The sequence below is a fragment of the Dromaius novaehollandiae genome, chromosome 1 (assembly GCF_036370855.1).
Source record: "Dromaius novaehollandiae isolate bDroNov1 chromosome 1, bDroNov1.hap1, whole genome shotgun sequence".
In the NCBI taxonomy this organism is placed as follows: domain Eukaryota; kingdom Metazoa; phylum Chordata; class Aves; order Casuariiformes; family Dromaiidae; genus Dromaius; species Dromaius novaehollandiae.
This window is the reverse complement of record NC_088098.1, coordinates 152,872,757-152,900,165: the sequence shown is the minus strand read 5'-3', so window position 1 is coordinate 152,900,165 and position 27,409 is coordinate 152,872,757. Positions and strand designations below refer to the sequence as shown.

Below are 27,409 nucleotides of genomic sequence, written 5' to 3'. Positions count from 1 at the left end.
GAGGGTTTTTTTTTCTTCTTCTGGCTTTTAGATATGACTCTTTTAGATAGTCTATTTGAGACTTTACCATATGGGCAACAAAGGTACAAGCATTAAGCTACCTCACTCAGGACTTCTCCACTGCCAAAATTATTGTTTTATTAGTCTCTAGATAAGCCTTACTTTTCTGCAGAACGCATTACAATGGCTTTCTTGCTCCCTCCCTCTCTCTCTGTTACACATCCTCACACACACAACTCCCCCTCCCAACCCCTCACCAATTTCTGATACATGTGTGTTTAAAAGGGACTAGCTGGCGACAGTTTGAACCAATTTCTCAGTTAAGCATGAGCAGATACAAGAGAGAGACTGTCACCCGCACTGTGTATCTCAACATGGGCCTAGATATTCCCTGAATGCCCCAATGTAATTTAATGAACTATAGTTTCAATGCGCAGCATTGTGCACCTACCTACATGCTCAAGCCGGGATGAAGAACGAGAAAAGAGTTACTTGTCCAGTGTGCACTGGGTAGGTTCATAATTCTAGTTTTAGACCAAATAGCAAATTATTATTCCACAGAACAAGGCAGAAGTGGGGGAGATTTGGGTCAAATTTAAACAATTAACCTTTGCTGCTGTAGTCTGTAAGAGTGATATTTAAGGTAACTTTTTTCTTAACATGCCCGTATCAGAAGAGATCACAATATACGCTCAGTTACAGCAGCAAAAACATGACATTGCCAGCATAACTTATTTTTTGGGAAACCAATATACATCTGCAATGGCAAACCCACTATTTTAACAGAAACTGCATCTCCCCTGACAAATGTGCCAATGTGTTTATATTAATCAGTGGTACTGGCAAAATTATTCTAGTGTAGTTTAGACCTCCAAGGGATGCCCTGATACACAGTGGTCACCAGAGCAGCTCCTGGGTTGTTGCAGTTTACTAATGGCACTGTCTGCTGTAAGACAGAAGACAGTCTTATCCTGCTACTGAATACTCTTACCTTTCTAGTCATCTATGTCTGGGTAACGGATTCATTTTTGATTGATATCTGACCTACTAAAGATAGACTTTCACTCTGTTTCTGATTTAGCAACATACTTCAGCACATGCTCAATACAATGCACAGACCAAAGTGCCACTAATGGGACTAAAATGCCATTCTTTTTAGAATAAGGAAGGCTTGCTTAAATTCTCAGTGTTAAGCACATGCTTAAGTAATTTTGTTAACCTGGACGCAGTTTGAACCAGAAAGTACAATTTATTAAGGCTTTCAGGAAAGGTTTCATTTGGTCTTCAAGCTTTCTTCTGTCTCCATAGAAAGAAATACCTAAGTGATGGTGCAGTTCAAACACAGGTGTAAACTCAGAAGTATGTTACTTCAGGCCCCTTTGAAAACAAAAAGGTTAAAAAATCCCACAAATCCAGGTATACCTAGTAAAAAAGGATAAAATGGCCAGAAAAAAGATCTTGGTCAAGGTCTTAGAGAAGCACCACTAAGCAGATTAAAAAGGAAAAATAAAACTATTTATAAAACTTCTTCAAAAATGTCCCCTTGAAAAGACTGACAATATTTTCACCCAGAGACTGCTAATTTTTATACTTCACAATTCATAAATATTGAGAAGATCATGCACATCACTATGTTATGCCTTGCAGAAACTTTGGTAATTTGGAGTTGTGTAGCTGATTTTGTGATTAAAATAAACAGTCTGAATTTATTACAGTGCTTTCAGTTCAGAGTAAGTACTTTCAGAAAATATTATGTTCTTATGCCCCCATTAAATTGGCTTCATTAGGATTATAATTTATGCTCTGAAGCACAGTGAGGTTGTTAGATAAGCAAGGGCAAAACTGCGCAAGTGTCTCTGTGTCTGCTAGGTTCCTGAGAGGACTGCATCTTTGAAAGCATTCTCAAAATTCTCACCCCCAAAAAGCAACATTTCAAAAGTTAAAGAAGCTTTTCCTTATTGCTATCCATATTTGCAAATGCAAGGTACAACCCTTCTTCTACTAAAGCCGAATAGCAAAAACATCCTTTGACTCAAAGGGGTGTTAGGAGAAAGTACCTAACATTGTATCTAATACTTTAAATGTTCATTGGGTAAGTTAGTACAATCTATGCACAGCAGTTCCAAAAGCTTATTAACGGGATATTAACAGATAAAGCTGTGCCAAAGGCTTTTCAACCAAGTCATACCAAATGCATCTATAATTTTCATCTTTTATATGTTTTGCAAATGCTGAATAAAAAATATTCAGAGAAAGTCTCCAAAGTTCTCCATGAACAGTTTAAATGCACTGGGCAAAAGTTACAAAATCCTATCTCAAGTATTCATTTATGCACCATCTTTTAACAAAGTAAGGCACAATTTAAAAGAAATTATGATAATTAAAATACAGTTTTATTTAATGTTTTTGTGTTAATCTTTGTAACAATCTACTACCGCCTTTTTAAGTTTATGGCCAGGAAGGGACAAGCAAATGTGGAACAGATTTTCTGCAAACAGTTTATCCACCATGGAAGACAGATTTCTGAAACCCCAAACTGTGATTGAGAGCAGAATTATTCCATGCACCCAGAAAATATAATAAATACAGTACGTGCACTTGCTTGGACACATTCACACAGAATGATAGCTGCAAAAATACTTTGCTAGGACACATCTCAAACTCGGAGTGCCCTGTTCCTCTACTCATAGGCTGAGGTGCATGTCTCACTCTCTTTTCCAAAAGCTTGCTAAACATTTTAGCATGTTGTCAGAGAAGGAAGACAAATCATACAAACATCTAGTGGATATCTTTCCTAAGAAGGGCCACACATATACACAATTATATAGTCTGGAAAAAAGCAAGCCAATCATTTTTGTCTACAACATGGTTCCTTGAAATGTAGAGCTGTTTAGTAATCGCTTTCCCTGTCTTACAAGATCTTTCTCATTTAGCAGCAGTGTCACTTCTAACACACGGAGAGGCTGAAGGAATGTAACATATTAGAACAGTGTGTGCTTGGACGAGTCATCATGATCTTGCAGAATGAAAATAAATGATGCGTGCAGCAGAAGTAAACACTAAGCCTTGGGTGGTGAACTGGGAATTTTTTTTTCTTTTCCTTTTTTCCAAACAGTCTTAACATGGAAATGGTTTTCAGTGATAGAGGACAAACACATGGCTTGTTGAATCCCAGAAAATGTGCAATCTGCTGCAAAGTCTGCTCAGGAGCAAAGCATAACTAGCAAACTTATGGAAACTAACTTCCAAATTGCTGAGAAGAATGAACATACAAATAAATGCAATGGCATTACAAATAGAGGAACTCACTAAAAAGAAGTATGTTTCTGCATTCCTCTTCACCCCCTAAAGCAACTCTAGCCTTCAGCTCTGAGTATGAGGACTACCTTACCCTGACCTGTCATCTCTGAATCTCAGATCTGCTGTGAGTCTTCAATGTGCCTAAGGATTTCCTTCTCTTTTCTTCCTATCTGTCCTCTGTGGACACCTTTTTTCATAATGAGATGCTCATGATTGCACCAAAGCTCCTTTGAAACCAAGAAAAGTAACTGAATACAGCTTTACTCAACATCAGAAAGAGTGGGAGAATCCAGCCTATTTTTGCTTATAAATTATTCAAAAAGCTAAATAAAAAAAAGTGCAGTCATGAATTCATGGGCTTGATCCTAATTCCTTTGAAGTCAATGGCAAAACTCTAGCTGCCTTCAACAGTGGAAGGATTGGTGCCCATCTGGCACCAATTTCAGTAGCAAGAGAGTCTCTGTTAGAGCCAGTCAGGAGTTAACTGACAACTGGGTTTTTCATCAAAAAATGCCAGTTCATCAGAACTGAAATCCTTCCCTAGAATATACTAGTTTTGACAAGACATCCATCAGGAAACTGTTTCTCAGATCACAGATCAGCTAAGATACACAGAAATGACCCAGGATACAACGATTCAGGAATTCACGTGCGTACCTGGGCTCCAGATTCAAAGTCGCTGCTCTGTGTAATGGCAACTGGAGACCTGAAACACGACTGCCACTTTTCCGGGAGAAAGCCACCATGCCTCTGGCTATGCTGAGTCTCCCTCACTCCTTCTCTTGTTAAATGGAAAAACTTTGCAACGATGCTATTTGAGGAATACTGTGGAAACTGTTGAAATTGCCAGAATGTGTGAACAAGAATCTCTCTTTTGATCGACCTCAAGTGTCTGGTACCTTGACGTGCCAGTTTCGCATAGTAGTTTTAAGTTTTCTAGCCTACACACTCAGAGGCATGATCAAAATAACGCGTGGCTGCTGAGCCACAGGAACAGTCATCTTTGCACTGAGCCTGCCCCAAATACAAAGAATTGCAACAGTTCCTACTTCTCTCTCTGGTACAGAATCTCATGTGCACTACAACCAAAGATACTAGTGTTGGGAGAAGAACTGTGAGGAACCTCATACAGGATAACAGCCTACGCAGTAGGCAAGATAGACTCAAGAGTGCTCTGAGAAACAGTTCAGATGTAGTCCTTACACTGTGTTGAGGCCTGGCAGCTATATGATTGTTGCTGGTTACTGCAAGGAAGGGAAGCCCTCTAAAGTGGCTTTGTGCTGAAATCCAGAAACCCCTCACATGCAGAAACTTTCACTTTGAGCCATTTGGATCTTGAAACTTTAGCACGGGCTAGAACAGACACTGCACTTCTGGAGCAGACTTGTGCACATTGTAAGTGAACAAATGCCACCAATGAAGGCACAAGACATCTTCAGAGTCAATGAACCCATCAAAATTGGAGTATTAAAGCAAATGACCTCCAAACTAAGGCATGTGACCCCAAATACTTATCAGTGGACTTGTGAACCAGGCAATACTACACTCACACTGTTGTGAGAACCCTTGTCTTCTTCCTAGCAGCACTGGCCACAAGTTACCTGACTGTATGTAAGCCACAGGCTACTAGACACTACATTGTGCCCTTTTGTTCATTCTCCAAGATTTGTTCTTGGAAAACAAGACTGTAGTTGTAATGTTCAGGGTTGTGTGAAGGAAGCAATAAAATCATAATTTCTTTTTTTAAGGAAAGCACTTGCTTATGATGATAAAGGATGAAAGAAACATTAAAAAATATATATGTGAAGTCCTTTCTGAATCTGAATACAGGAGTGTTCTGGTGGACAATGAGAAAAAGGCTTACATACACCCCACATCATGCGATGTTACCTGCAGAAAGCATAAAGCTGGATAAACCTGAGAAGTTCTTGGAATTGCAATACAAGGAACACATGGGAAAGCCAAAGTCATTTTTATGGCATTGCAAGGTTTCATCTATATTTGAGCAACCAAGGAGCCTTTGTCGAGGTGATTTACAACTTTGTGTAGAATAAAAAAATCTCATGCATTTGGGGAAAATTAAGTTTTACCTGCTGCAACTGAAGATTACCTGTGGGGAATCACACACAAATAAATGTACTGCTGTCTCTAGCTCTGATAAAACAGTGAAATGAAGGATGAAAGCAAGTACCAGGAAAATAGTTTGGTTCAATTGTTTGTAAAAGGAACTTCAAGCAGACATCAGCACCAAAAGGTTGTGATAAACAGTCCCTTAGCCTGTGCGTACTATATATAGGGAAGAGCCATATTTGAGGACAGACTGTTCTGGCTCCTGCTTCCCAAGTACAAGACAGCAAAGGAATGCTGGATGTGCTACAGGGCTATTTGCAATAGTCCCATGGGACTGTATAGTTACATATCGTGTGCAGGGAGCTCCTGCTACAGCTGGCTACAGAACAGGGTTGCTTGTGGTGAAGAGTTGCCCCATCGGTTCTGGGTTCACACTGCGTGTTTCACTGAGAGCAAGGAACATTAAAGGATCTGAGCCACCAGATGAGCAGAGTTATGAAAGCTGCCACTCCGTCAGAGAGCTGTGTCTAGGATTTGGATTCTCTATTTGCCAATCTGGGCAAAAAAAATGGTTTGGGACATGATGTGCAGTTGTTTCAAATGAGAGTCTGATAAATCCCTAGAGGGGCAGTACTGAAATGTTTCTGTGAAATGGGAGAGGAACTATATGCAAATGGCCACAAACTGGGATACAGAGATCTTTTTTGTGATAGGGAGATAGGACTTGCCTATGCAGATGGCATTTAAAAAGATTTTTTTCTGAGAGAGGCAGAAGTTACCAGCCTGCGTTTGTGTCTCATAGTTGCCCTATCCCGCTATTAAGCTGTAAGCTCTGCTTGAAATTATTTGTGCATTTGAAGTGCCTCCTTCCCACATAGATGTGCTGATGCCTGGTAATACAGCACAGCTCTCTTTCTCTCAGTGGGAGCACTAATTTGCAACCTTCTCTTCCCTGCATTTTTTACACAATTTTTACACAAGTTTGTCTTACCTTGGAGACCTTTATGCTTCTGTCATATTTGGTAAAAAGTGGGAAATAGATTGGAAATAGATTGGAAGGAGTGGCTGTTAGACATGGCATAATCATGTACATCTCAGTTGTTTAGAAAGCCTGAGAAGGCTCTGAAAGCTGGTCTGTAAGACAAGAAAATGTGTTTTCTGTGCAACAAGATGATGTAACCAGGTTAACAACCCTCCCTTCATTTTCTGGAAGAAAAATCTGATGAGGCTGAACCATGACGCATTCCCTCAACTCTGCAAATTCTTGACTGAAAATGGCAGCATTCAGCCTCACATTCGCGGTACGACTGACTATCCCTTAACTAGAGGAACCACTTGCAGCCTTCTTTGGAGAATCAGAGATGTTAACATATGATTGGGTACAAGGCCGAGGTCAGAGTCAAATATCTCTCAACTGACTTGTCAACAGCTGCAGTCAAGAAGTTCATTGAACTCCCTGGCTATGAAACTAGAAAATGCTATTTGTTTTACTTCCTGAAATTGATTTCTGGTTCAGCGTAGAAGACACATACCAAGCTCTGCTGAGTCACACAGTGAAACTGCTAGTACCTTTCCCTCTTGTATATGTATCTAAAGCTGGATTCACACTCTGGTTTCTATCAAAGCGTGCTCTGCCATGGAAGTCACTGTTAGAGAAGAGGTATGCCATTTCATCAGCGCCAATGAGCTTTGAGCAGATCTGGCAGGGTGCTCAGGCACATGTGTCACATAACTGCAATAAAGTATGATGATTGCTGGCATTAGTCATTTTTACGACATCCATATGCAAATGTTGTTTATGTTAGCATGCTACAACTGGAAGGAATTTGGAAAACCACTGCTCTAGGCCGTGCTGTTTGAGTTCTGAAATGGCAAAATTAATGGACTAACAAAAATTCTGCACAGTAGGAAATCTTTCTGAAAGCACAGAATACTGGCTTGGCGGGGAGGAGTCTTCTGCTTGTGGAATTACTCAAGCTCAAATATTTTCCTAACACATTCCTTTTTGAAAATGGACTGCCTTGGATTGCACCTATATTCTCTAGGCAGAGAAACAACTTGTCCCGAGGGAACTGAATTTCAGAATTTCCTTTTGCAAACTGTGACCACACCATGTGATGTAGTCACACAGAGACATTTGTTAATAATACTTTTATTATTTTTGTCATTAAATGCTGAAGAACTCCCACCATGGATCTGAACCCCTTGTGAGAAACATTATAAAAACACTGTGCAAAAAGACAGCTCTTGGCCCAAAGAAATTACAATTTAAAATGAAGACAAGAGACAACATAGAGATACAGAGGAAGCATAAAATCAGACAGTCTCGTCAGCCATATGGGCAGAGAACTTGGCACACCATGAGTCTTCTGTGGGCAGTACAGCAAAGAACAATTTTAGAGAGGGGTCTGGAGAAGCAATGCTGATGCAGTTGTGCAGATGTTTTTGAAGCATTCTTCACAACACTAAGGAGCACCATGGAAGAAAATAAGAATTTCAAAATCTGAGAAAAGTGACTGGCATCACTGGCTGATCAAAGTCAGGAGTTGATCTTTCAGTGGTAAATAGAAGATTGTAGGTAGAGTAAGAAACGAGTAATCAAAGGTCTGCAAATAAGGGCAAGTTGTAGGTGTTCAACATGATAGAAAAAGGGCAGCCAGAGGTCTGCAGAGACAAAGAAGTGGCAGCAGATGACCACTCTGGAGGGATATGAATGAGGCAGGTCTGCATTTGTTAAGGATGGAAAAAAGGATGTTGGAGTAATCCACATACAAGGTGATAAGAGTTTGATCTCTGTAGATGTTCAGCAATCAGGATCTGATGTGACCAAAGACTACGCAGGAGTGCCAGCCACATGGATGAATGGAGCCAAGTGTGAGGATGTGATTCCCAGTTGCGATATCTTTATTACTTGCCATGAAATCACATTGAACCCTCTGTAACTAATAACCAAATGGGAACAGTCATACACACAACTCTGACAGTGCACTGCATGGAAACCTCTAGTACATGTTGAGCAAAAGTTGCTCTATGCAAAAGCAGCCAGATGCATCCCCAGAGCAGCATGCGGGTGCCTTTGCTATGACCTTAAATCTTTTTTTTGAGTCAGATTCAGTCCCCAGGAGCCCTCTTGCGCCATCAGGGACATCTAAATAACAAAAACTAGAGGTGGCACTTGAGAAGGAGCATGGCCCTGAGCAGCCGCTGCAGAGAAGCCCCCCTCGCTTCCCCAGTTGTTGTGGGACAGAGAAGCCCAGCACCGAGAGCTTCCAGACCTTGTTATGGCCCAGGGAACTCCCAGGAATGAGGTATCAAGCACCTCTATGGCCTTCCTTCTACCCCAGTAATTCATATATTCAGGAAGAGGAAAAACAGGCAGCCCCTGACTCAATACAACCACACATCTTTCTCTTGAGCAAAGACTGAAGGAAGGAAAAGGCTTGGCTGGGAACAAGCAAGCCTAAGTACTAGACCGGAGCAAGCAGAAAAGATGCCGAGGCTACTGTTTCTATCCTCAAAGAGAAGACATGTAGTCCCTTCTCCTGGGGTAGGAAAACAAAGGAAGGAGGAGACAAGAGGAAAACAATCCCCTGTAAATTCCACACTCTGCTGCTGTGGTAAAAGCAAATCAGAGAAAAGGGAGCAAGGAGATCCCCAGGAAGAAACACCCCACCAAGCCTTACTTCCCCACTGACAGCAAGGTGGGCAGGACTTGAATCAGGAGCACTCTCCCTCCACCTGCAAGGTTGCTTTCTTCTAGAGAAACAGTTAAGGGAGGCAGAGCAACCTCTGCCCTCAGTTTCCTCTCTTGAGCCACAGGGCAAGAGGAGAGAGAGTATCTCCAGTGTGAATCCACCACTGCCTGAATGCTCTGCTGCCTCTCCTGATTTGCCCCAAGGTTTCCAGAAAAATTCTATTATGGCAAAATTCTATTATGGAAACCTCTCTCACGAAACTTCCTGTCAATCTGATTCAGTTGTGTCTAAACAGATTGGAGGGCTTCAAAGTCAGATTTAGAGCAGGGCGCTCCCTCCAGCCTTACTGAAACTAAGGCTAATATTATTAACCTGGTTTATGGAGTACCTAGCGCTGCTTTGCCATAAAATAACAACTTAATAAAATAATAAGATAAACTGAGGGAAGACCAGGAGGAAGAGGGAGTTGCTTGCACATAGCCAATGTTCCTTACCTCACCATTTTGATGTGGTGGCTTAGAGCACAGTTCACCGACAGCATCGCCTACAGAATATCTGTGGGTTGAAGGTTGCTGCCTTGGTCACGGTCCCCTGAGGTAAGTATAAGCAGCCAAACACCCTCCTTTTCCATTTTCTCACTTTCTGTCCCCTCCCCTGTGTCAGCACAGATGCTCACACGGCTGTGTAGTAGATGGGATGAGGGAACAGATGTGACTGAAAACTAAAAATTCAAAGACAACAAAAATGAGTAGCTTTCAAGAGGATGAGTTCCTTGAACCATGTCAGCACACAGCCAGGTGTCTGGTAGTCCTGGAACAAGGGAGGCAGCAGGACCATGTTGTCACAGATGAAGGAAAAGCAGGACAATCCCTTTGGTGGCAGCCCTTGCTTTTGTCAAATTAAAATAACCACAGTATCACACCTGAAAATAGTGCAACAGAATATAAAAATAAACAGTGGCTGATCTAGTTTATAAAGGAATAAAGGAAGTAAAACCAAGAACTTGCACCAAACACAAAGGAGTGAGCATTCAAGAATCCTGTGCTCTCTATGAGAAAATCTGGAAAAGATGGAAATACCCAAATTAATTCCAATTCCCTCCCCCTGTTTCTCATTTTTGTTTTTAATTTGCTTGTACTGATTCCTTCTCTAGTCTTGTGAACTTGATTTTCTTGATACTCAGCACTAACACCTAACAAAGTGTTAGGGGATTTAAGACTTAATTCAAACATCTGTTTTTGGCATACAGAGTGACATTTTTGGGCTAAAAATCAACTTCACATGTTATTTTTGTTGTTTGAGGAAAGCATTTAGTACACATATGTACTCCTGGGTCTCTCATGCATAGTATAGAGAACGCACAACCATTCCAGGAGCTGTTGCAGTAAGAAGAAGTAAGCAAAGTTCATAGTTTCATCCTATCAGAAAGCTATTGTTCTTGAAGCTACTGTTCTTTGAAAGCTTTAAGGGTCAAGCCTAACCAAAAATTAGGACTCTTCATTAAGGCAGAATAATATTTATGTAACATGCTATCTTCTGAGAACTGAGACAAGGGAGGGCTATAACAGGCATCCTCCAGCAAATCATACTGCATCCATTTACAGTGCTACGGACACCAGCTGTCCATCCTGTCCATCTGCTGGAGGCTATCACACCCATAATAGAAATAGCAGAAGATAATGTTGGCCTCCACCTCCTCCAGGCCTATTCACATGCTGTTATTTTAACAGCAGGCCCACTTTTCTTTCGCAGTCCCAGGACTAGTCCTGCAGCTGATGTGTGGAAACATTTTGTCCTCTGCTCTGAGTGTGGTGGCTGCCAGCAAAGGGGCAGAGAAGACAGCTAATTTGCCAGGGAGCATCTCCCAAAGCCATAATGCACTCCCTCTGTGGCTGCATTTTGATTGTTGATCTCCACCACTGGAGTTTTACAGAACTAGGAAAGCTCTCCAAGAAGGAAGCTAATTAAGACATGCAACATACACTAACAACAACAATAGGAAACAAAAAGAAGAATGTCTGTTTGAGGAATAATGAAATCCTTTAGGATATCATTTTTAATTAACTGCTAGACAAATTCAGTATCTGTTGACATTTAGCTTCTTAATATACATTCATGCATTAGCTCTAGGTGAGTGAGACAGATTTTCTTTTCAAAAGAAAACAGATCTCAAGAATTCAGTGTGGCTGAAACAATCTTTAGAAGCTGTCAGTGTTGATCAATGGCTGGAAAAGACAAAGCCTCATTCACGTGACTCCTCGAGAGAGGGACCAGATTACTGATGATGTGCTCTAGAGCTGCCTCAGGACCCTGGGGCAGTGTATACACTGAATGGGAAAGGCACAGATGCCCTCAGAAACCTGTGCTATTATTGAACCGTATCACTCCAAAGTGTGATGTAACAGAAGAACATTAACTCTGAGGCAGAATCCAAAACTCAGCACAGAAATAACAGAAACAAGACCGAATGGCATGTAGGAATGAAAAACATTTATTTGAATGCATGCACAGTTCAGAAGTGTTGGAAATAAAGGGAAGGGCAGATAAGTAGCACTGAGTGCTAGTAGCATGGGGAAGTGACAGCATATTTAAAACAGAGCAGGGTCAGTCTCCTGTCAGTTCATGCTGTGGAAGGATGACAAACAGGATTTTGCAGGGGAAGTGCTGCAAGTCCATGAGTGATCTCTGAGCTGGAGATCAAAGTCTTGTTATCATATCAAGAACAGAAGTCAGTACATCTAACTTAGGTACCTAACTTGCAATTCAATTTTAGGTACCTGGTAGGCAGAGCTTCTAGGAGGAACTGGAAATGCCCAATTCAGATACCAAAATGATATATATACCTTTGAAAGCCTCAGGAAATGGGCTTATTTGCTAATGTTGCGTGTCTAAGTTGGCTGAACTGGAAATCTATTAATAGCCCTGCAGAGTTATTTCTGTAAAATAATTCTAGGAAATTAAGATGTTACTAACAGGGGGCAGGTGAAGATGACATTCCTGAGTGTGACCGCTGACCAATTTCTGGTTCAACAGTCTCTGAAACAATAAGTGGTGCTAATAGTTTGAATGTGTTTTTGATTGATAGAAAAATTGATCATAACACAGAAATCTGAATTGAATTTAATTATGAGTTTATTTATTTGAAAGTAAATACGAGGACAAGCAAGAAAAGACCTGTAACTAAGACTGTCAATTTCAAAAAGGCAATTTTTCACAACCTATGACAATGTCTACATTTACGTGCTGCTTCACACCACAGCTCACCACAGGTGTCAAGACTGGTCTGGAGAACTACTCAAATGTGACATAGCTCCCACCTACCTCCGTACTCAAATTTCCTTTCTGTGGCATCTGTCTGAGACAAACTCGGGACATAAGTGGGACGTGCTCCCAGATACATACACTAGAAAGCAATCCTGCAGCCACTTGTAGAGATGTAGCCTAAGGGGAGTGATTATAAAAGGTCTATGGAGCTGAGGAGCCAAGCTAACCCAACCTAAGGGGAGCCAGGAATTTGTCCAAGTCAAACAGTGACAACGCCAGGTGAATGTGCATCCTGAAGATGGAGGAAAATCTTATAGAAACTGTAGGAATAATCACTTCAAGAAGGATATTAGAAATTAACAGAGAACTTAAGAGGAATGGAAAGAAGGATGGATCAGCAAGGAGACTTGTGACTTAAAGGTAAAAAAAAAAAATGGAAAAAAAAGAATTGCCCAAGTCATACTGATTTACATTTTACATAAGATATTAAAACAAAGAGCAAAAACTTCTTTATGTATACAACCAAAAGCAGAAAGAAAAAATTCAGACATTATGCAGGTGGGACAGAAATTAAAAATAATGTATGTGTTACTCCTAAACTAGTGAAAATTGTACACCAGGAGAAAGTTTCCAGTAGCAGTATGAGATGCAAATACATGAACAATTGTGAAGATAATTCTTGACTAGCTTATGAATGGGACTGTATATTACCTGGTTGTCCACAATAGCTAAAGCCTTATTATGCAGAAATGACTGCCCCGTGTTCTTATCAGTAAAGATAAATATATACTAAAGAGTGATACCCTTCACTAAGAACAAATGTCATTACACAGAAATCCTAGACCTGTGGAAATATCTTTCATTTGTGCTACACCTTGCTCATGTGGAGAGCACAAGAGTTTTCACTGGCAACACTTCCAGAACAGAACAGGGAGACTGGTACACGGTCAATACATTTATATAAGCTAGAGAGATTGAAACTGGCAAAAGCGGTGAAAACAACGCACTGAGAAGATGGGTGTATTCCAGAAATGTGCACCAGACACTTACCTAAAGTTTTCCCTAATGAATGGCATGACATTTGGATGCTTAATCTGCTTCCCCCTTCCAACTGCTAATATTCTTAGTTTTGCTGACCAGCATCATAATTATTTAAAGTTCTTTACATTACTTAACATGTATGAGCCAAAACTTTACATCAACGACTTTTATCTGTGGATTGACATGAAAATTAGGGCACAGATTCCTACCGAGGTCCCTCCTGCAGCCTACAACCCAACTTCTGCATGTCCTCCCTCAAATGAGGAACATGGAAAATACAGATTTTATACTGCATTCACATAGAAACCTGGTACTAAAAAGTATCATTGGAATATTCTATCACATTGTATGCAAGAGGAAAACAAGCGACACCAACCTTTTAGATACTATGAACATGCAAGAATTAAAGTCTTAAAACAATGTAATTATGAAATTTGAAAATGCATATCAATAACAAAGCTTTTCAATAGAAATTAGCTGAACACCTCTTAAAGCTTACATTATTGTCAGCTTAACAAGATTCTTATTCCATTTTTATCTGACACATGAAAGGAGAGAGAGAACAGCAAAAAATCAATTCTGGTGTTAATGGATATAATTCTTAACTCATTAGTGTTACACCTACTTACTACTGGGATAAATTTGCTCCTCTGAGATTTAGTAAGTCAGCTTTTCTAAAATCATCTACCATTTCATTCTATCCATCTTTCAAAAGCTTCCATTTTTATTAGCATTAAATGATATTAGCAAGACTAAAATGAGCCATTTTGACGGTCCTGAAAGACAGAAATTGTACTTTCTTTTTGGAAAGGACACCAAACAAACTTTACTCCAGTGACTGTCTAATGCTTCTATTTTTCTGAAGGATGTCATAAAGGAGACTCTGAAAGGTGCAGAAAATGCTGCCACAGAGACCACACATATATAAATGAAAGGTCAAACATCAAGGCTGAATTCATTTTGAGAGACCCATAGGTACCTGTCTATCCTGCAGCTGAAGAGAGGAATCAAACAGATTTAGGGGAGAGAATATATAGACAAGCAGACAGGGTAACAATTATTTGTTGATGTTGTTGAAAACAATCAAAACATCTATCACAGCTAGAAACACACACACACTTTCCTAAATTCTCAAAAATATAACTGCTATGACTGCCACTGGGAACACCAAGAGGTTTGAAAAAAGCTAAGCTAGCAATTGGCATATAGAAAGAAGTATGAAATCTGCCATGCAGACTGAACACCAGACTGTGGGCCACACCACCAGGAAAACGTCTAAAAAATCCCAAAGTTAAGCATTAGCCAGCTGGGCTATAGGAAAGACTGTGCTCTTTTAGGGTGATTCTCTGAATCTCCTTCTTAGAGTAGATAGTTATCCTAAGTCTTCAGAATAAAAGCATGCTCACACAAACACACACACTTAACTATTTGTTAACCACAAATTCTAATTGGAATAGGGATCTCTGTGACAATATTTTATGCCCATGGCTGGGATCCTAGCAGATATGCTCCGATACCCCTGTAAGGGTTAAACTCTTTTAAGATAACTGGGAGATCAAGCCCTACAGCACAAAATCATTAAATGTGGTGCTCCGCAAAGCATGTAAAATCACTATTTCCTTTAAGAATTGCATTTGGCTTTGGCTTCCTCAGTTTTTACCCTTCTGGCTGAACCTGTTTTAAACACTGACTTGCAAGAACTCTTTTTCCCTGGATCTCATGGGAGCCTCTGGATCTATGCTGCAGGGCACTGACACCATCAAATCTGCCCATTCTCCTCCCTCTTTCTCCTGGACCTCCCTTCCATCTTTTTTTCCTTTTTGGCTGTGAAGAACAGGAGATCCCCATTACTCTGCTTTGCTGCTCTGTAAAAAGAATTTTTTAAGTCCTAATATTATTTAATCACAGCTTTCAGTGCCCCTGCTGCAATAAAACATAACAATGGGCTGGCACTTCATCAATAGTAATTTGCTGACATTACAGTCACAGTAGCGCTGGACATAATTGTCCTGCTCTGCCGCTGACTCCATAAGGTTTCTTGATCTCCGTCAATACTTCTTTGTGCTGGGGCTACGGTGAGAATTTTTGGTCTAACAACTCAGCTTTGTAATTTACACTTCCTGACCTTCTGAGCAGGACTCCTCCCTCCAGTTAGTCAGCATACTATTGCCCCCAATTTCATTCCTGCATATTTAAATTTATTCAGACACATTGTATTCTTCATTATCCTCAATTTTACACATTAAAGCACAACACTTAACTTCCAAACAGAGATAATAGCAGTTATTAAGAATGAAGGAACTAACTCAAAGACAGTAAAATAAGAGAAACTTAGGACTTTGAATTCCTTAGAGGGCCAAAGTCTTCCCAGCAAGAATAGGATCTCAGACCACACAGATATTAATAAGATGTTTATTGCAGGACAGAAGGCACCTTGAGAATTAATTCATCTTGTGTTTTTTCTGTAGACAAATAAAACATAAATTATCATCCCAAATGTCTTCTTCTAGCGATGAAGGACAACAACAAAATAAGAAAAAACTAGTGTAAATTCTCACTGACAGAACATACGGTGTGTGAGACTCTGTAAAAGTCACCATTGTGAACTGCAAATGTTTATTACTTATACTATTGTAGCTTCCCTGAGTTTGAGACAGAGATGATACTATAGAGACAGGAAAAAGCCTCTCCCCAGAGAGCTCTCAGACAACGTCTCAGATTGGATGGATTTGCAGGAGGCATGCAAGTACCCTTGCTGGACATTTAAGGAATAAGACATAGAAAACATGCCACATTATACTGTATGGCTGCATGGAAAACCGCACATAATAATACTGAGATATGGATATTCTAAAACACCACAGGGCGCAAATATATTTTGATATCTTTGTCTAGCTTTTTGTTCCACTGCTCTGTGAAAACACAATCTTGCTTTAATAAAGTAGCTTTCACAGGCACAGCAGAGTCCTTTACAGAAGTGGACCACTGTAAAATTCAGTAACACAAGGCGGAAAGAAGATCAAGGGAGCCTATGAAGACACTGCAGCCTTTTATGTTGGCCAGACAAGCCCAAGTGCTGGAGGCCAGTGGAGCCCTGATTATAAATTTACTAATTGCTTGCTCTTCCTGAGAGGCACCCAGGAACAGGTCAGGCAGCAGCAGTAGCACTGCAGTTCATCCCTCCTTCCAGCCCCGCTGTGGCTTACAAATGCAAATGTTTTGTAACAGAGTACTTGCAAGAACCTTTCTTCCAAGTATCCACGTGTGGGGTGGGATAGAACATTTCCACAAAAAATGTCTCGCCAAAGGTGGGGCAGAACAAATATTATACCCCTGGTCACAGTTCTGTCATGCTCAGCTCTAAGATCACTGAAAAAATCAGCTAGTTATTGTGAGGCCCCGAGTGCAGTAGCGAGGCTCTTGTTTGTCCCATGGGAGTAGCTGGGGATGCCAGAGCCTGCCATTAGAGATGGACTATGGCTCCATTCGAAGCGAAGGGCTTTGGAGCCAACTCCACTCAAAAGCTCATCCGCTTTCGCCAATCAGCTCACACAAGTGAAAGACTACTATGCAAACTAAGCTTTGCTTATTCTGCACATTTTGCGAAGATTTTCAAAACCACTTAATGAACTTGGACACACTCAAGGAGTCTTTTTAAATTCAAGTACTATTTGTTTAATGGAATTATTTATAAACATTGATGCTGAGATTTTCAAAACTATTTCGGGATTTGGCCAACTGATTCCTCTTAATCTTTAATATAAAGTAACATCTGAACCTGGCAATAGTGAGATACTTGCAAAACTCCAGTAGTTGCGTGAGCTCATTTCATAGTCAGAACAAGGCATCCATTCACTGGGATATGGATGAAACAGGTGGCTGATGTTTTTGTCTGGAGGATTATTTCACTTTGACTTTACAAATTGTGGTACAAGTCTTCATGCCCGTGTCATCCAAGCATCTCATTTGAAAAGGCCTTTAAGCCTCCTGATATGAAATTCTTATAGATAAATACATGTATGTGCATATACATATAACTGTATGCATAAATAGATATCTGTATTTATTTTCTATGTATGAATGTATATGCACGCACACATTTATATGTCCCTTGGTCGTGTGTGCCTGGCTGTTTGCATCTGTTTAGAAACTTCCAATATTGCTGTTCTGACTCTGCACAGCGATATCTCTCGCTCTTCTGTGGCTGCCTGGGATGTGCTACTGCTTGGAGAAATTCAGCGAGACACATTCCCAACAGGCTGTTTCTCTGAGGCTTGGAGCCCTTCATCCTAAGAGAGCAGTTATTAAAGGCAACAGGCATCTAGGGGTGGGAGAGCGATCAGTAGACTCTACAGTGTGTAGACAGTGCAAGCACATATGGCCTGCAGGCAAAACTAGAGTTGGGGAAAGGTGGCAGGGTGTAATAGTGACTGGTGGCACAGATGTCCCCATTTCAGTCTTTCTGTAGCAAGGTTCAGGACAGCCACATTGCAAAACAGGGGACAGAAAAGAGAAGGGAAAAAGGACGAGATCTCGAGAAACCCAGGTCTCCCATACAATCACAAGAAACTGAGAAGGTCTTATACTTTCAGAATAGAAGAAAACTAGTCGTTAACTTATGGGAGGCAGCTGGTTTCCCAATAACAGCTCCTACACATTCTGGTTTTAATATTATTGTTTCCTTTCAACTGTGGGAATGCTATATATATACATATATATATGTATAACATGACAGTTAATTCCAAATTGGTCATTGTTGGAGTTAATAAGTAGGCAGTCAAGCACTAATTATCTCTGTTTTGTCTCAAATCATTAACCAAGAAATTTGGAGAAGTTATTTTGGAGGGATGCATTAAAGCTGCACACAGCAGAGTGGGATCTGCTGTGCGCACAAGAGACGCATCACTCTGAAGAGTTACACCAGCATAAGCCTCAGAGCAAGATCGGGCCAATACTGTTGTACGGGAGCCCCTGAATATCAGATGCAGAGTGGCAGCATGCTGCACTTGGAAAAAATATGCATATGTGGTGCTCAGCAGTTCTTTGCACCACTGGCTCATCCCTAAAAGAGGAAGGCTCCATGAAAGCATTAGCTGGAGCTCAGAGAGCAGAAAAACTCCGACAGGCCATCACGAGTGCACATTCATGTAGTGCTCACTGGAGCTCTTCTCCTGAGCAAGGGCTGGCTGGCTGGGCATGGGCAGAAGGATGTACAGGAGTGGAAACAGGTGGCAAAATGGGACTGCTCAGAGGACATGAGATGTAAGCGTTTATCCTGAAATAAATGTCTCACATGAAAATGACTTAAGGAAAGTGCTCAGGAAAGGGACACTCTCCAAGACTTCAAATATAACTGAACTGTGGAAGACATCCAGCTAAAATAATGCTGCAGATCCAATATAAAAGCAAAACAGCAAGATTCTTACCTCATGCAACACTCCCAGAATAAAAGCCATACAGATGAGCACCATCATTGATAGGGAAAGGCCCGAAGAGCCTCTCCTTCCACCTGGGAGCCCAGGGGCAAAGGTGACTTATAAGCCAGGTGACTTATAAGCCAGTCATTGCCTTCCCCTATGGAGGAAACTACACTAGGTCTGCTTTGGCCAGAGCATGCATGGGGCACAATTTTCCCCTAGTGTAAGTCAGAGTGGTTCTATGGGATTCAGCAGAAATATGCTGAGCTACAGGAGATGAGAATCTGGCCCAGGGGTAAGAGACTTGGGCACAAGGGTTGAGCTGTCAGGGTTCCCACTGAGGCAGGGGACACCTGTAATGCCCCTCTGAAGAACTGTGCTTTCCAAGCACAGCTGAGGCAGCCCAGCTGCTCCTTATGTGCTTTCTGACACCAACTGGGACAGCAAAGCGTTTGCTGAGAATGCAAAGAATGGGAAATGCCATGGCCAAGGGAATGCAGGGAGATGCAGAAGGCCGTCGGCAGCACACTTCTCTTCTAAGGTGAGTGAAAAATGAAGCTGCACAGTGAAATCCACCATTGTGACCATCCTCCCCTATTTTCCATATGTATTGTGCAGATTACATAAAAAACACTAGATGGAAACAGTCTAGTCAGTTCCTAGCATATATTTTTGCTGACTGCTTTAAATTAAATTGACCAAGATAAGAATATATTCACACCATGTCTTAGAGCCGGGCACCCAAATTTCACTTATCAGTTATTCCAGTATAGCTTCTCCTTCTCATTGAAGGATCTCCAAGATTATCCTACTCCTGTGGGTGCCAAAATAAACACAGGAGGCCAAGAAAAGCACACACAACCTCTCACAAACTTACCTCAACATAGAGGATAGGGAAAATACCAATCTTGTCTCCCAGCATTCCTTCTGCCCAGTTATCATCTACCCTCCTGATGACAGTCAAAATTTCATCCTAAAATCAGAAACAAACAAAATACATAATCATCTTTTTCTATAGCAAGATGCCAGTTTTTACAATTACCCACATGACAACTTAGGAAGAGGAACAGAGAAGACCATAGACCACATAAAAATGCTCCCTGAATCTTGAGCCAGCAGTGCCCCAAGCCTGTCCTCCAGAGTGCATTAAAGCGACTTACAGATAGCTGCAGTTCAAGCTGGCTGCCAGCAGCTCCAAAGGCCTGGGCAAAGCTGGTGGGAACAGGTAACTCCTGTGTTCTCTAGAGGGACAGGGAGAATATTTAGGCCAGGAGGTAGCCTTTAAGCCAAAGGAGAAAACTCTTTAGCATAAACCAGCCCCTGTGCTGTTTTATGCTAAAGAGTCTATCCCAGTGCTTGGTTGCTCTAGAAGAAAATTCAAAGGGAAGTCCCAGTAGAGAACAGGTAGGTGTCCATCATGAAATGTAAGGTATAGCATGAAGTGCCTAGCAACTAGCCTGCAATGCTGACGCACTGAATTTCTTTCTTTCTTTTTGTTCTTTTTTTTTTTTTGAAAAAATGTCAGGAGGCGAAAGAGCAAACCATGTAAAAAGGCACGGATAATATAATGAAAAGTAACTTGCATTCAGCTGTTGCATTGGCTTCAGTTTAGGTAAAAGTTAGTTTTGCAAAACCAAGGGCATTTTAATATTACAGTTAATCTAAGCAATATTACAAAAATCTCAGCTGAAGATGCCCTTTTTGCGATTATAAAAATGAGATTAAGACAAGTATAAACAAACAAGTTTAATACTATTCAAAGGTTCTCTTGATGGAGTCAAAACCTAAAACTCACCAGTGATTAGAAAACAACTCACACAACTTGAAACAAATCCTGAGTTACTCTTGTTTGAGATGTTTAACTCACCAACTGGTTTGTGCTATTATCCATGTGCTTGGGTTTGTCATAATAAACTAGGACTTGAAGGAGCACGAGTTGTTACGAAGACTGCTGAAGAAAACCCTCTCTCCAAGATACCATTTGGCATACCAAGATCTCATGCAGTGTTTCCTATGACTAGTGGAAAGCAGTGGGCTGAAAGAAGTTGTAAAGTTAAGTTTGCTGGTATGTCACTCATTTTCTCATTGCTTCCAATCTTATTCCATTCCTGTGCAGAAATTAAAAAAAAACAAAAAACAAAAAACTTCCTCCAGAAGGCTGAGACAGTTCCTTGCCTTTCTTTTATTTTCACCACTCATTAGTGTTCTAGCAAAATGAAAGCACATTATCTACATATGCTATCTAACCCTCCATGTTAGTAATCTATCCATGAGAACTGTTCAGGCAAGGAGAGCTTTTTTGCAGCTACTTCTCAAAGGAGGAGAAAAAACATCCAAATTCCTAAACTGGGATGTATTGACAGTGGTTTTAAATTGACAGGAAGTGATCAGAGCAGTGATGTACTTTGCAGTTTTTGAACATGTGCATTTTGAACATGTGCATTTTGAAATAGTTTAAACGTTTCCCTTGATTTATTCATCTCAATGATCCATTATGGGAAAGCTAGTAAAAATAGTCACAGACTGAGTCCTTCCTCTGTTTATTACAGCTGGAAGGATGCAAGAAGCATCTGTGCATTTAATTTCCTGAAGAAGTGGATAGTATTCCCTTCCAATGCCCTGTCTTCATGGACCATTTTTGATCTGTGTAAAGAACTGTCAGTAATACAGCTCTGTAAAGTTTCCACATGCTCTTACAAAAGACCAATTATCACGAATTTAGAATGTAGGTAAAGGGGGTAAGTGAGGAAAATAGAATACAGAATTGCTTCAAGAACCTGCCATGGTTGTTCAGCTATTTTCTTAAAAGACTTCTTATAAAACCCAAAGCATGATGAGTCTACGCTTTCAAGGAGATATATAGATGTACCTCTATATCTATCTATCTGTGTGTGTATAAAAATAAAAAATATATACCTATACACACATACGCATATATATGTGCATACGTACAAGATTAGATATTAAAGAAAGACTTTTCTAACTGTAAGAACACTGAAGTATTTGATTAGATTTCCCAAAGAACCTGTGGAATCTTCTTTCCTGGAGCAGGCTGGATGGGCAGCTGGCAGGAAAGATTTATCCTGAGTTGATGCTGCTCTAGGATGCGGCAGGGAATGGGTGACCTTTCAAGATACCTGCCAGCTTTATTTTCAATAGACCTATGGTATCTGGGTGCATTTCTGTATACTTATTTTAGCTTGGCTGCACCAAGTTTGGCTGCCAAATGTGGTTATGTATGAGACAATCAGATAGCTGCATATCAAGAAACATGCTGACATACAAAATGTATATCTTTGTGGGAGAGCAAAGTGCAAATCCTTGAGAATGTTTTACATTATGAAATTCTTTTTCAGAAGGATGTTGAAAAATTCCAGGAATTACAGCAAATCCTGAAACATCATTGAAATTCTTTATTAGTAGAAAGTTTCATTGAATTCACAGCCCACAACATTGTTCTACACACTGAGCTGGCAAAAGTTTCAGCATGTACTATTTCAGTACCTTAAATTAGTTGGATAGCAGTGCTACCTATAAATTCCTAGAAAGGTTCCCAAAAGGATCGTGAACAGTGAAGAGCCACAGATCTCTTGGCATGCCACTTAAACCTTCTGAACTTCACTATTTCACATATACTAAATTGATTTCCAGACAGCATAAGTGAATCCAAGCCTAAAATCTCATTTCAAAAGCCAATGGCATGTACTATAGTTTGACACAGACACCTTATGCCCTTTTTTTGCCTGTTGCTGAAGTCTCTCTAGTTATTTGCTCTCTCTTACTTGCTAAAGTCTCTCTATTCATCAGTGCCTGGCAGTCTTGCCACAGGCATGTAGGACCTGCAGTTCCAGTTAATTACCATTATCAGAAAGGAAGCCAAAGATAAATCGCTCAAAAAAACAATCTGATTGACAGAGAAATGAACCCTTTTGTTGAGGAAACAGCACAAAATTGTGTCCAATAACGGACATGATTCACAGCCTGATTTTTACTCTAGTCGTTAACGGCCATTAATGAAGCAATACAAAGCAGATGCATTTGCTATTCTGTAGAGATAACAACTCCATCTAGCGCACTGGGGAGACTTCAGTGATGGCAAAGCGGCAGCACCGCGTGGTGCTCTGTGTGCCTGCCGACGACACTTGCCAGCTGGCACGAGAATCCCAACAGCCAGCTAGCACAATGACAGTCCCACTGAAAAGCAAATGCCACTTGGCCTGAATGCTAAAGGACTAGGATGTCACTCTGTAGTGATGAACTGGTATTGGAAGTGATAGCTCCAAGATTAGCACAAAACTTGTTAAACACTGCTGTGGGCTGGGAATAAAAATTTTGCAAAAAATGAAGGAAATAATGAGAGACTGATATGATTAAAAAACGTAATGAGCAATAAAGCACAGGAAACAGTTGACACTATTTTGACAGGTTTAAAATTCATCTACCCCTGGGACAGAGCCTTCAAAGGGCCACATGAATTCATACATGCAAAGGGTGGTCAAGCACCAAAACAGAACTGTAGGCTAAATTTGGACTCAATCTAAGCCTGGAGTAACTACACAGACAGACAACAATGTGATTGCACCAGATTTACACTACTGTACCTGACAGCAGAGTCCTTTTGCGCATGGCTTATACCAGCAAACCTAGCCCAAAGAAGAATGGATCATTTTTTAAAACAGAGAGAGCATGAGCCGAGGCTCATACTGTGGTATCACATAAGAGGACATTAGAAAGCTGTGTTAAATGAGTATATGCCAGAGGCATGCAATGAGGCTCTGTAGGCCACGTGCTGATTGCAACCATGCTTGTGATAATCAGGAGTAACACTTCTGCAGATGCTGGAGTTAAACTGGTGCAAAACTGACACCAGACTGGAACCAGTCATTACAGAGAGCAAAATAACTGCTAAATGACTGATCTGGTTGATCCCTGACAAACCCTGAGGAAGAATACATAAGTTTCAGATCCAGGATGTTTCACGGCCTTGTGGCCACTGCAGAGGGAGAGGCAGTAGGGGGACTTGATGCCTTTACACATGGCTAATTCAGGAAGAGGAGTTAGGGGGTGCAGGTGCAATAGGATACCCGATTTGAATTTGTTCGTTGCACTGGATACTCATGATAGAGATTTCCCAGTTTCATACTTACAGCCATACATACAAGATTACTATAACTGATTCATCTTTGGCCTTTTAACTTTAGAGCTTTCTGTGTATAAGAAACAAAAATGGGTAAATGACAGAAGCCCTCTGCAGCACTGCTCATGAAGATCAGTGTAAAACACTCTTTGTTTCCTTGCATTCCACCTCTGGAACAATAGGACATTTTAGTTTTGGAAAAAAAAAATAGCGAGAGGGAAACTCAAATAGCATTCCTTTGCTTTTCTTTACTACACCTACAGATATTCTGACTACATCACAACAAAGAGGATGCAGGAAAAAAAAAGAAGTCCCGCAAAAGAGTAATAAAACATAATAATATGGAAGACTCCTATATTTGATTTCCCTTCTTGTAGTTTCTCCTGCAAGGGAAATTCTTTATTGCAAGTTTACAAGTAAAGTCCAGTTCTAAAGTCTCATGGCTTTAAATGAGCTGCCTGACTATGGATAGGTTACCCTAGTTTGTATGATTGATGTGCTGATGCAACTACTCTACCTGAGAAAAGAAGAAAATAGCGTAAATGAAATTGAAATCAGGTCCAGGATCTTTAGATGCAAACAGAGACATTCAAATGATGAATATTACTCTGAGTGACAAATCATATCCACAGCAACGCAGTGCTCATGACTCTATAAAGGAACTGACTACATCAGCAGATGATCTAAAATCTGGGCTAAACAGCAACCTTCATCAGCACAGGTGACAGCTAAAATTAGCATTGAGAAAACTGATGAAAACATGACTGTAAGGTCCCGAGATGAAAAATAGACTATTCACTGTCAGAGAGAACAATAGGCAAGGCATAAAAACAGTTACAAGGTGACAGTGCATATAGTGGAAGGAACTAAAGAAGGAAATAGCAGTAGAAGTGAAATCAAACTCCCTTGGGGAAAATATAATCATCAGGGATAAAAGGATGGAGACAGTAACATGAGGGTGAAAAAAGGAGAGAGGGATTAAGACTAAAGTTATATAGCAGAAGAAAATGCTGCATGTGGGAAAGACATTGGACAGCCAAGAAAATGAGAACTATCAGCATATAAAGGCAGCTACTGTAAAACAGGTAACGGCACCAAATACAAAGGTGTCTAAGGAAGGCCCTGCTCTAACAAAAGAGACTGCAACCATCTGCCACACTAATGAAGTTGTGTAGATCACGCAAGCAATGAATATCTTAAGGAGACGACGACGAATGCTTATCAAATATGCTGCCATCATTACCCCTGGGCAAACAATGGAAAACAACACACCAGCAAATATATTTACTAATAGTATCTCAAAGGTAACTTCTGGCTAACTTTCTCGTATCGCATAGCTACTACTTCTCCTTGAGCAGCCACCTTCTCGGAGAGATTCACAGCACTGGGGAGGCTGGGTAGTCACAGCGCTTGCGTTGTTTGCAATCAAACACTTTGCTTGCCATAGAGCAAAACTGCTTACGAATTTTTTGTTAAATAAGTATGAGAAAGTATATATTCTAGGAAATTGCATTCTGCTGAGAAATGTTGCACAAGCAAAAAAGATGTTACATTCAGTGAGAAAATTATATGCTGCAAATAATTCATTCAGCTATAATAAGTAGCCTCAAAAGAGGAGGTCAGTAAAACCCTGGTGAAGGATATTTTTATCATCTATTTCATATTCATTTCCAGCATAACCGTTATTATTTTATGTGATACTATAACAGCCACAGACAGCTGAAATAAAACAGAAAATGACAATGAACAGGTTCCCCATGGCATTCAGTGCCATAAATTAACATTAGGGGATATGCTTTATTTTAGTATAGGTTTCTTGATATCTATGAAGCCCATCTAAGGTCAATACAAATTGCTAGGGAGGGGAGATGAGGAGAGAGGGAAAATGTGACATTTTAATTCCAATGGAAATTACAGTATCTCAGTTTTCCCTGATTGCAAATGGAATTTCTTAAACATTTTGGTTTTTAAAAAAACAAACAACATTTTTAAATGTCTGTTTTTTAAAATGTTTATGTTCTTAAAATAGGAAATACTGTGCTATACGATAGTAGTATATTTCAATTGCTAATTGGTATATGGTATGAGGCAATGTAAACTTTGAAGCTAAATGGCATTTTAAAACAAAATCCTGAAACATCTGATTCAAAAAGGTACATTAAGAGACACATTTCCATTTGATTTTTTCTGGAATTAAGTCATTCTTGCAGAACATTTCAGTGTAGATGAATATATGATTTTTAGATAGAAAAATCTTCTCAGCAAGTGTGTAGCCAGTACTAGTTGTAGATTTTCTCTGTGTTTAAATTAACTTTGCTGCATATCACGCGAGGTACCTCGGTGCCTTGTCCTTTAGGCAAAATGGGAGCAGTTTGCTGACAAGGACAGCCTTCGGTGAGGGGCACGCCAAAAAGGGACGTGGCAGAAGGGAGGAGAAGACAGTGAGAAGCGGGTGGCCACTGCTCCACAAGTGGCGTGTCCAGCTCCTGCATGTACCCGGGCAGGGGATCTGCCGGGCACATGTCCCCCTGGCCCAGTACTGCCCCGCTTCCAGCTCAGCTGCCCACACCCCGTGCGCTTCCTCAGGGCCTGTGGCAGCAGCCTTCCACGTGCTTTCTCTCAAATAAAACACCTCCCTTACCTTGGTGAAAGTCAGGCAGTCCTTGTCTTGGTCTTTATCCTTTATTTCAAAGTCATAAAGTGCTTTGCCCTGAGGTGGAGCTTGCGGGAGGGGCTTGATACACTGGATGTAGCTGGCAGGGAAGAAGCCGTGGTTTCCATTGAGCTCCCCGTGGTACCAGTTCTCGTCCACCTTGCGCCGCAATATGATGATGTCCCCCTTGTTGAACTTGAGGTCTCCAGGCTCTTTTCCCTCATACGTGTAGAGAGCTTTCCCATAAGGCAGCTGAGAAGCACTCTGAAAAATCAAAATAAGCAACAGCTGTAAGTAAACTCAAACCAGCACCGACTTCCTTCTTCAAGTCCCCTTCAGCTGGGAGCAAACTGATCATCGGTGACCAAATTACCCTAGTGATGGCAGCCGATTGCAATGTAACACTGTACCTAGTTTTCTTACGTGAAAACTAGGATAAGTATATACTAAGACTAAGAATGTAAGTCGTAACGTCAGAGCAGGCACTGCCACTGCGAGGAGGCACCACGGTTTTCCTGAAGTTCAGCCGAAACCCACAGATTCTCTCACACAACCAAGCAGTATCTGTTAATTTGCAAAATATACTATGTAAGCAGGAATTTCTGATTAAACAAGTGAAATGTGACATGTCTAAAGACAAAATAACGTTTAAAGATAAAATAATTAGCCCATATAATTTCATACAAAACAAAATCATAAAACATTTGGCCTTCCGATTCGCTTTGGTTTCTAAAGTACAGCAAGATAAACAAAACCAGTTTGAAGATTCACATGATTTTAAAAGTTGGCAAGCTGAAAATTTTTCATTGTGTTTGTTTGAACAACTCCAAAC

General features: G+C 40.6%; 1 protein-coding gene across 2 annotated transcripts in view; it reads right to left on the bottom strand.

Moving 5' to 3' along the window:
• Nucleotides 1–27,409, bottom strand: part of SH3RF3 (SH3 domain containing ring finger 3) — a 260,428-nt gene that overhangs the window by 68,137 nt on the left and 164,882 nt on the right. For both annotated transcript variants that reach the window (XM_064503497.1, XM_064503506.1), the window contains exons 2-3: nucleotides 26,566–26,841; nucleotides 19,665–19,760 (exon numbers count right to left, since the gene is read on the bottom strand). In XM_064503497.1, coding sequence (XP_064359567.1) covers nucleotides 19,665–19,760; nucleotides 26,566–26,841 — 372 coding nt within the window. The remainder of the gene's footprint in view (nucleotides 1–19,664; nucleotides 19,761–26,565; nucleotides 26,842–27,409) is intronic.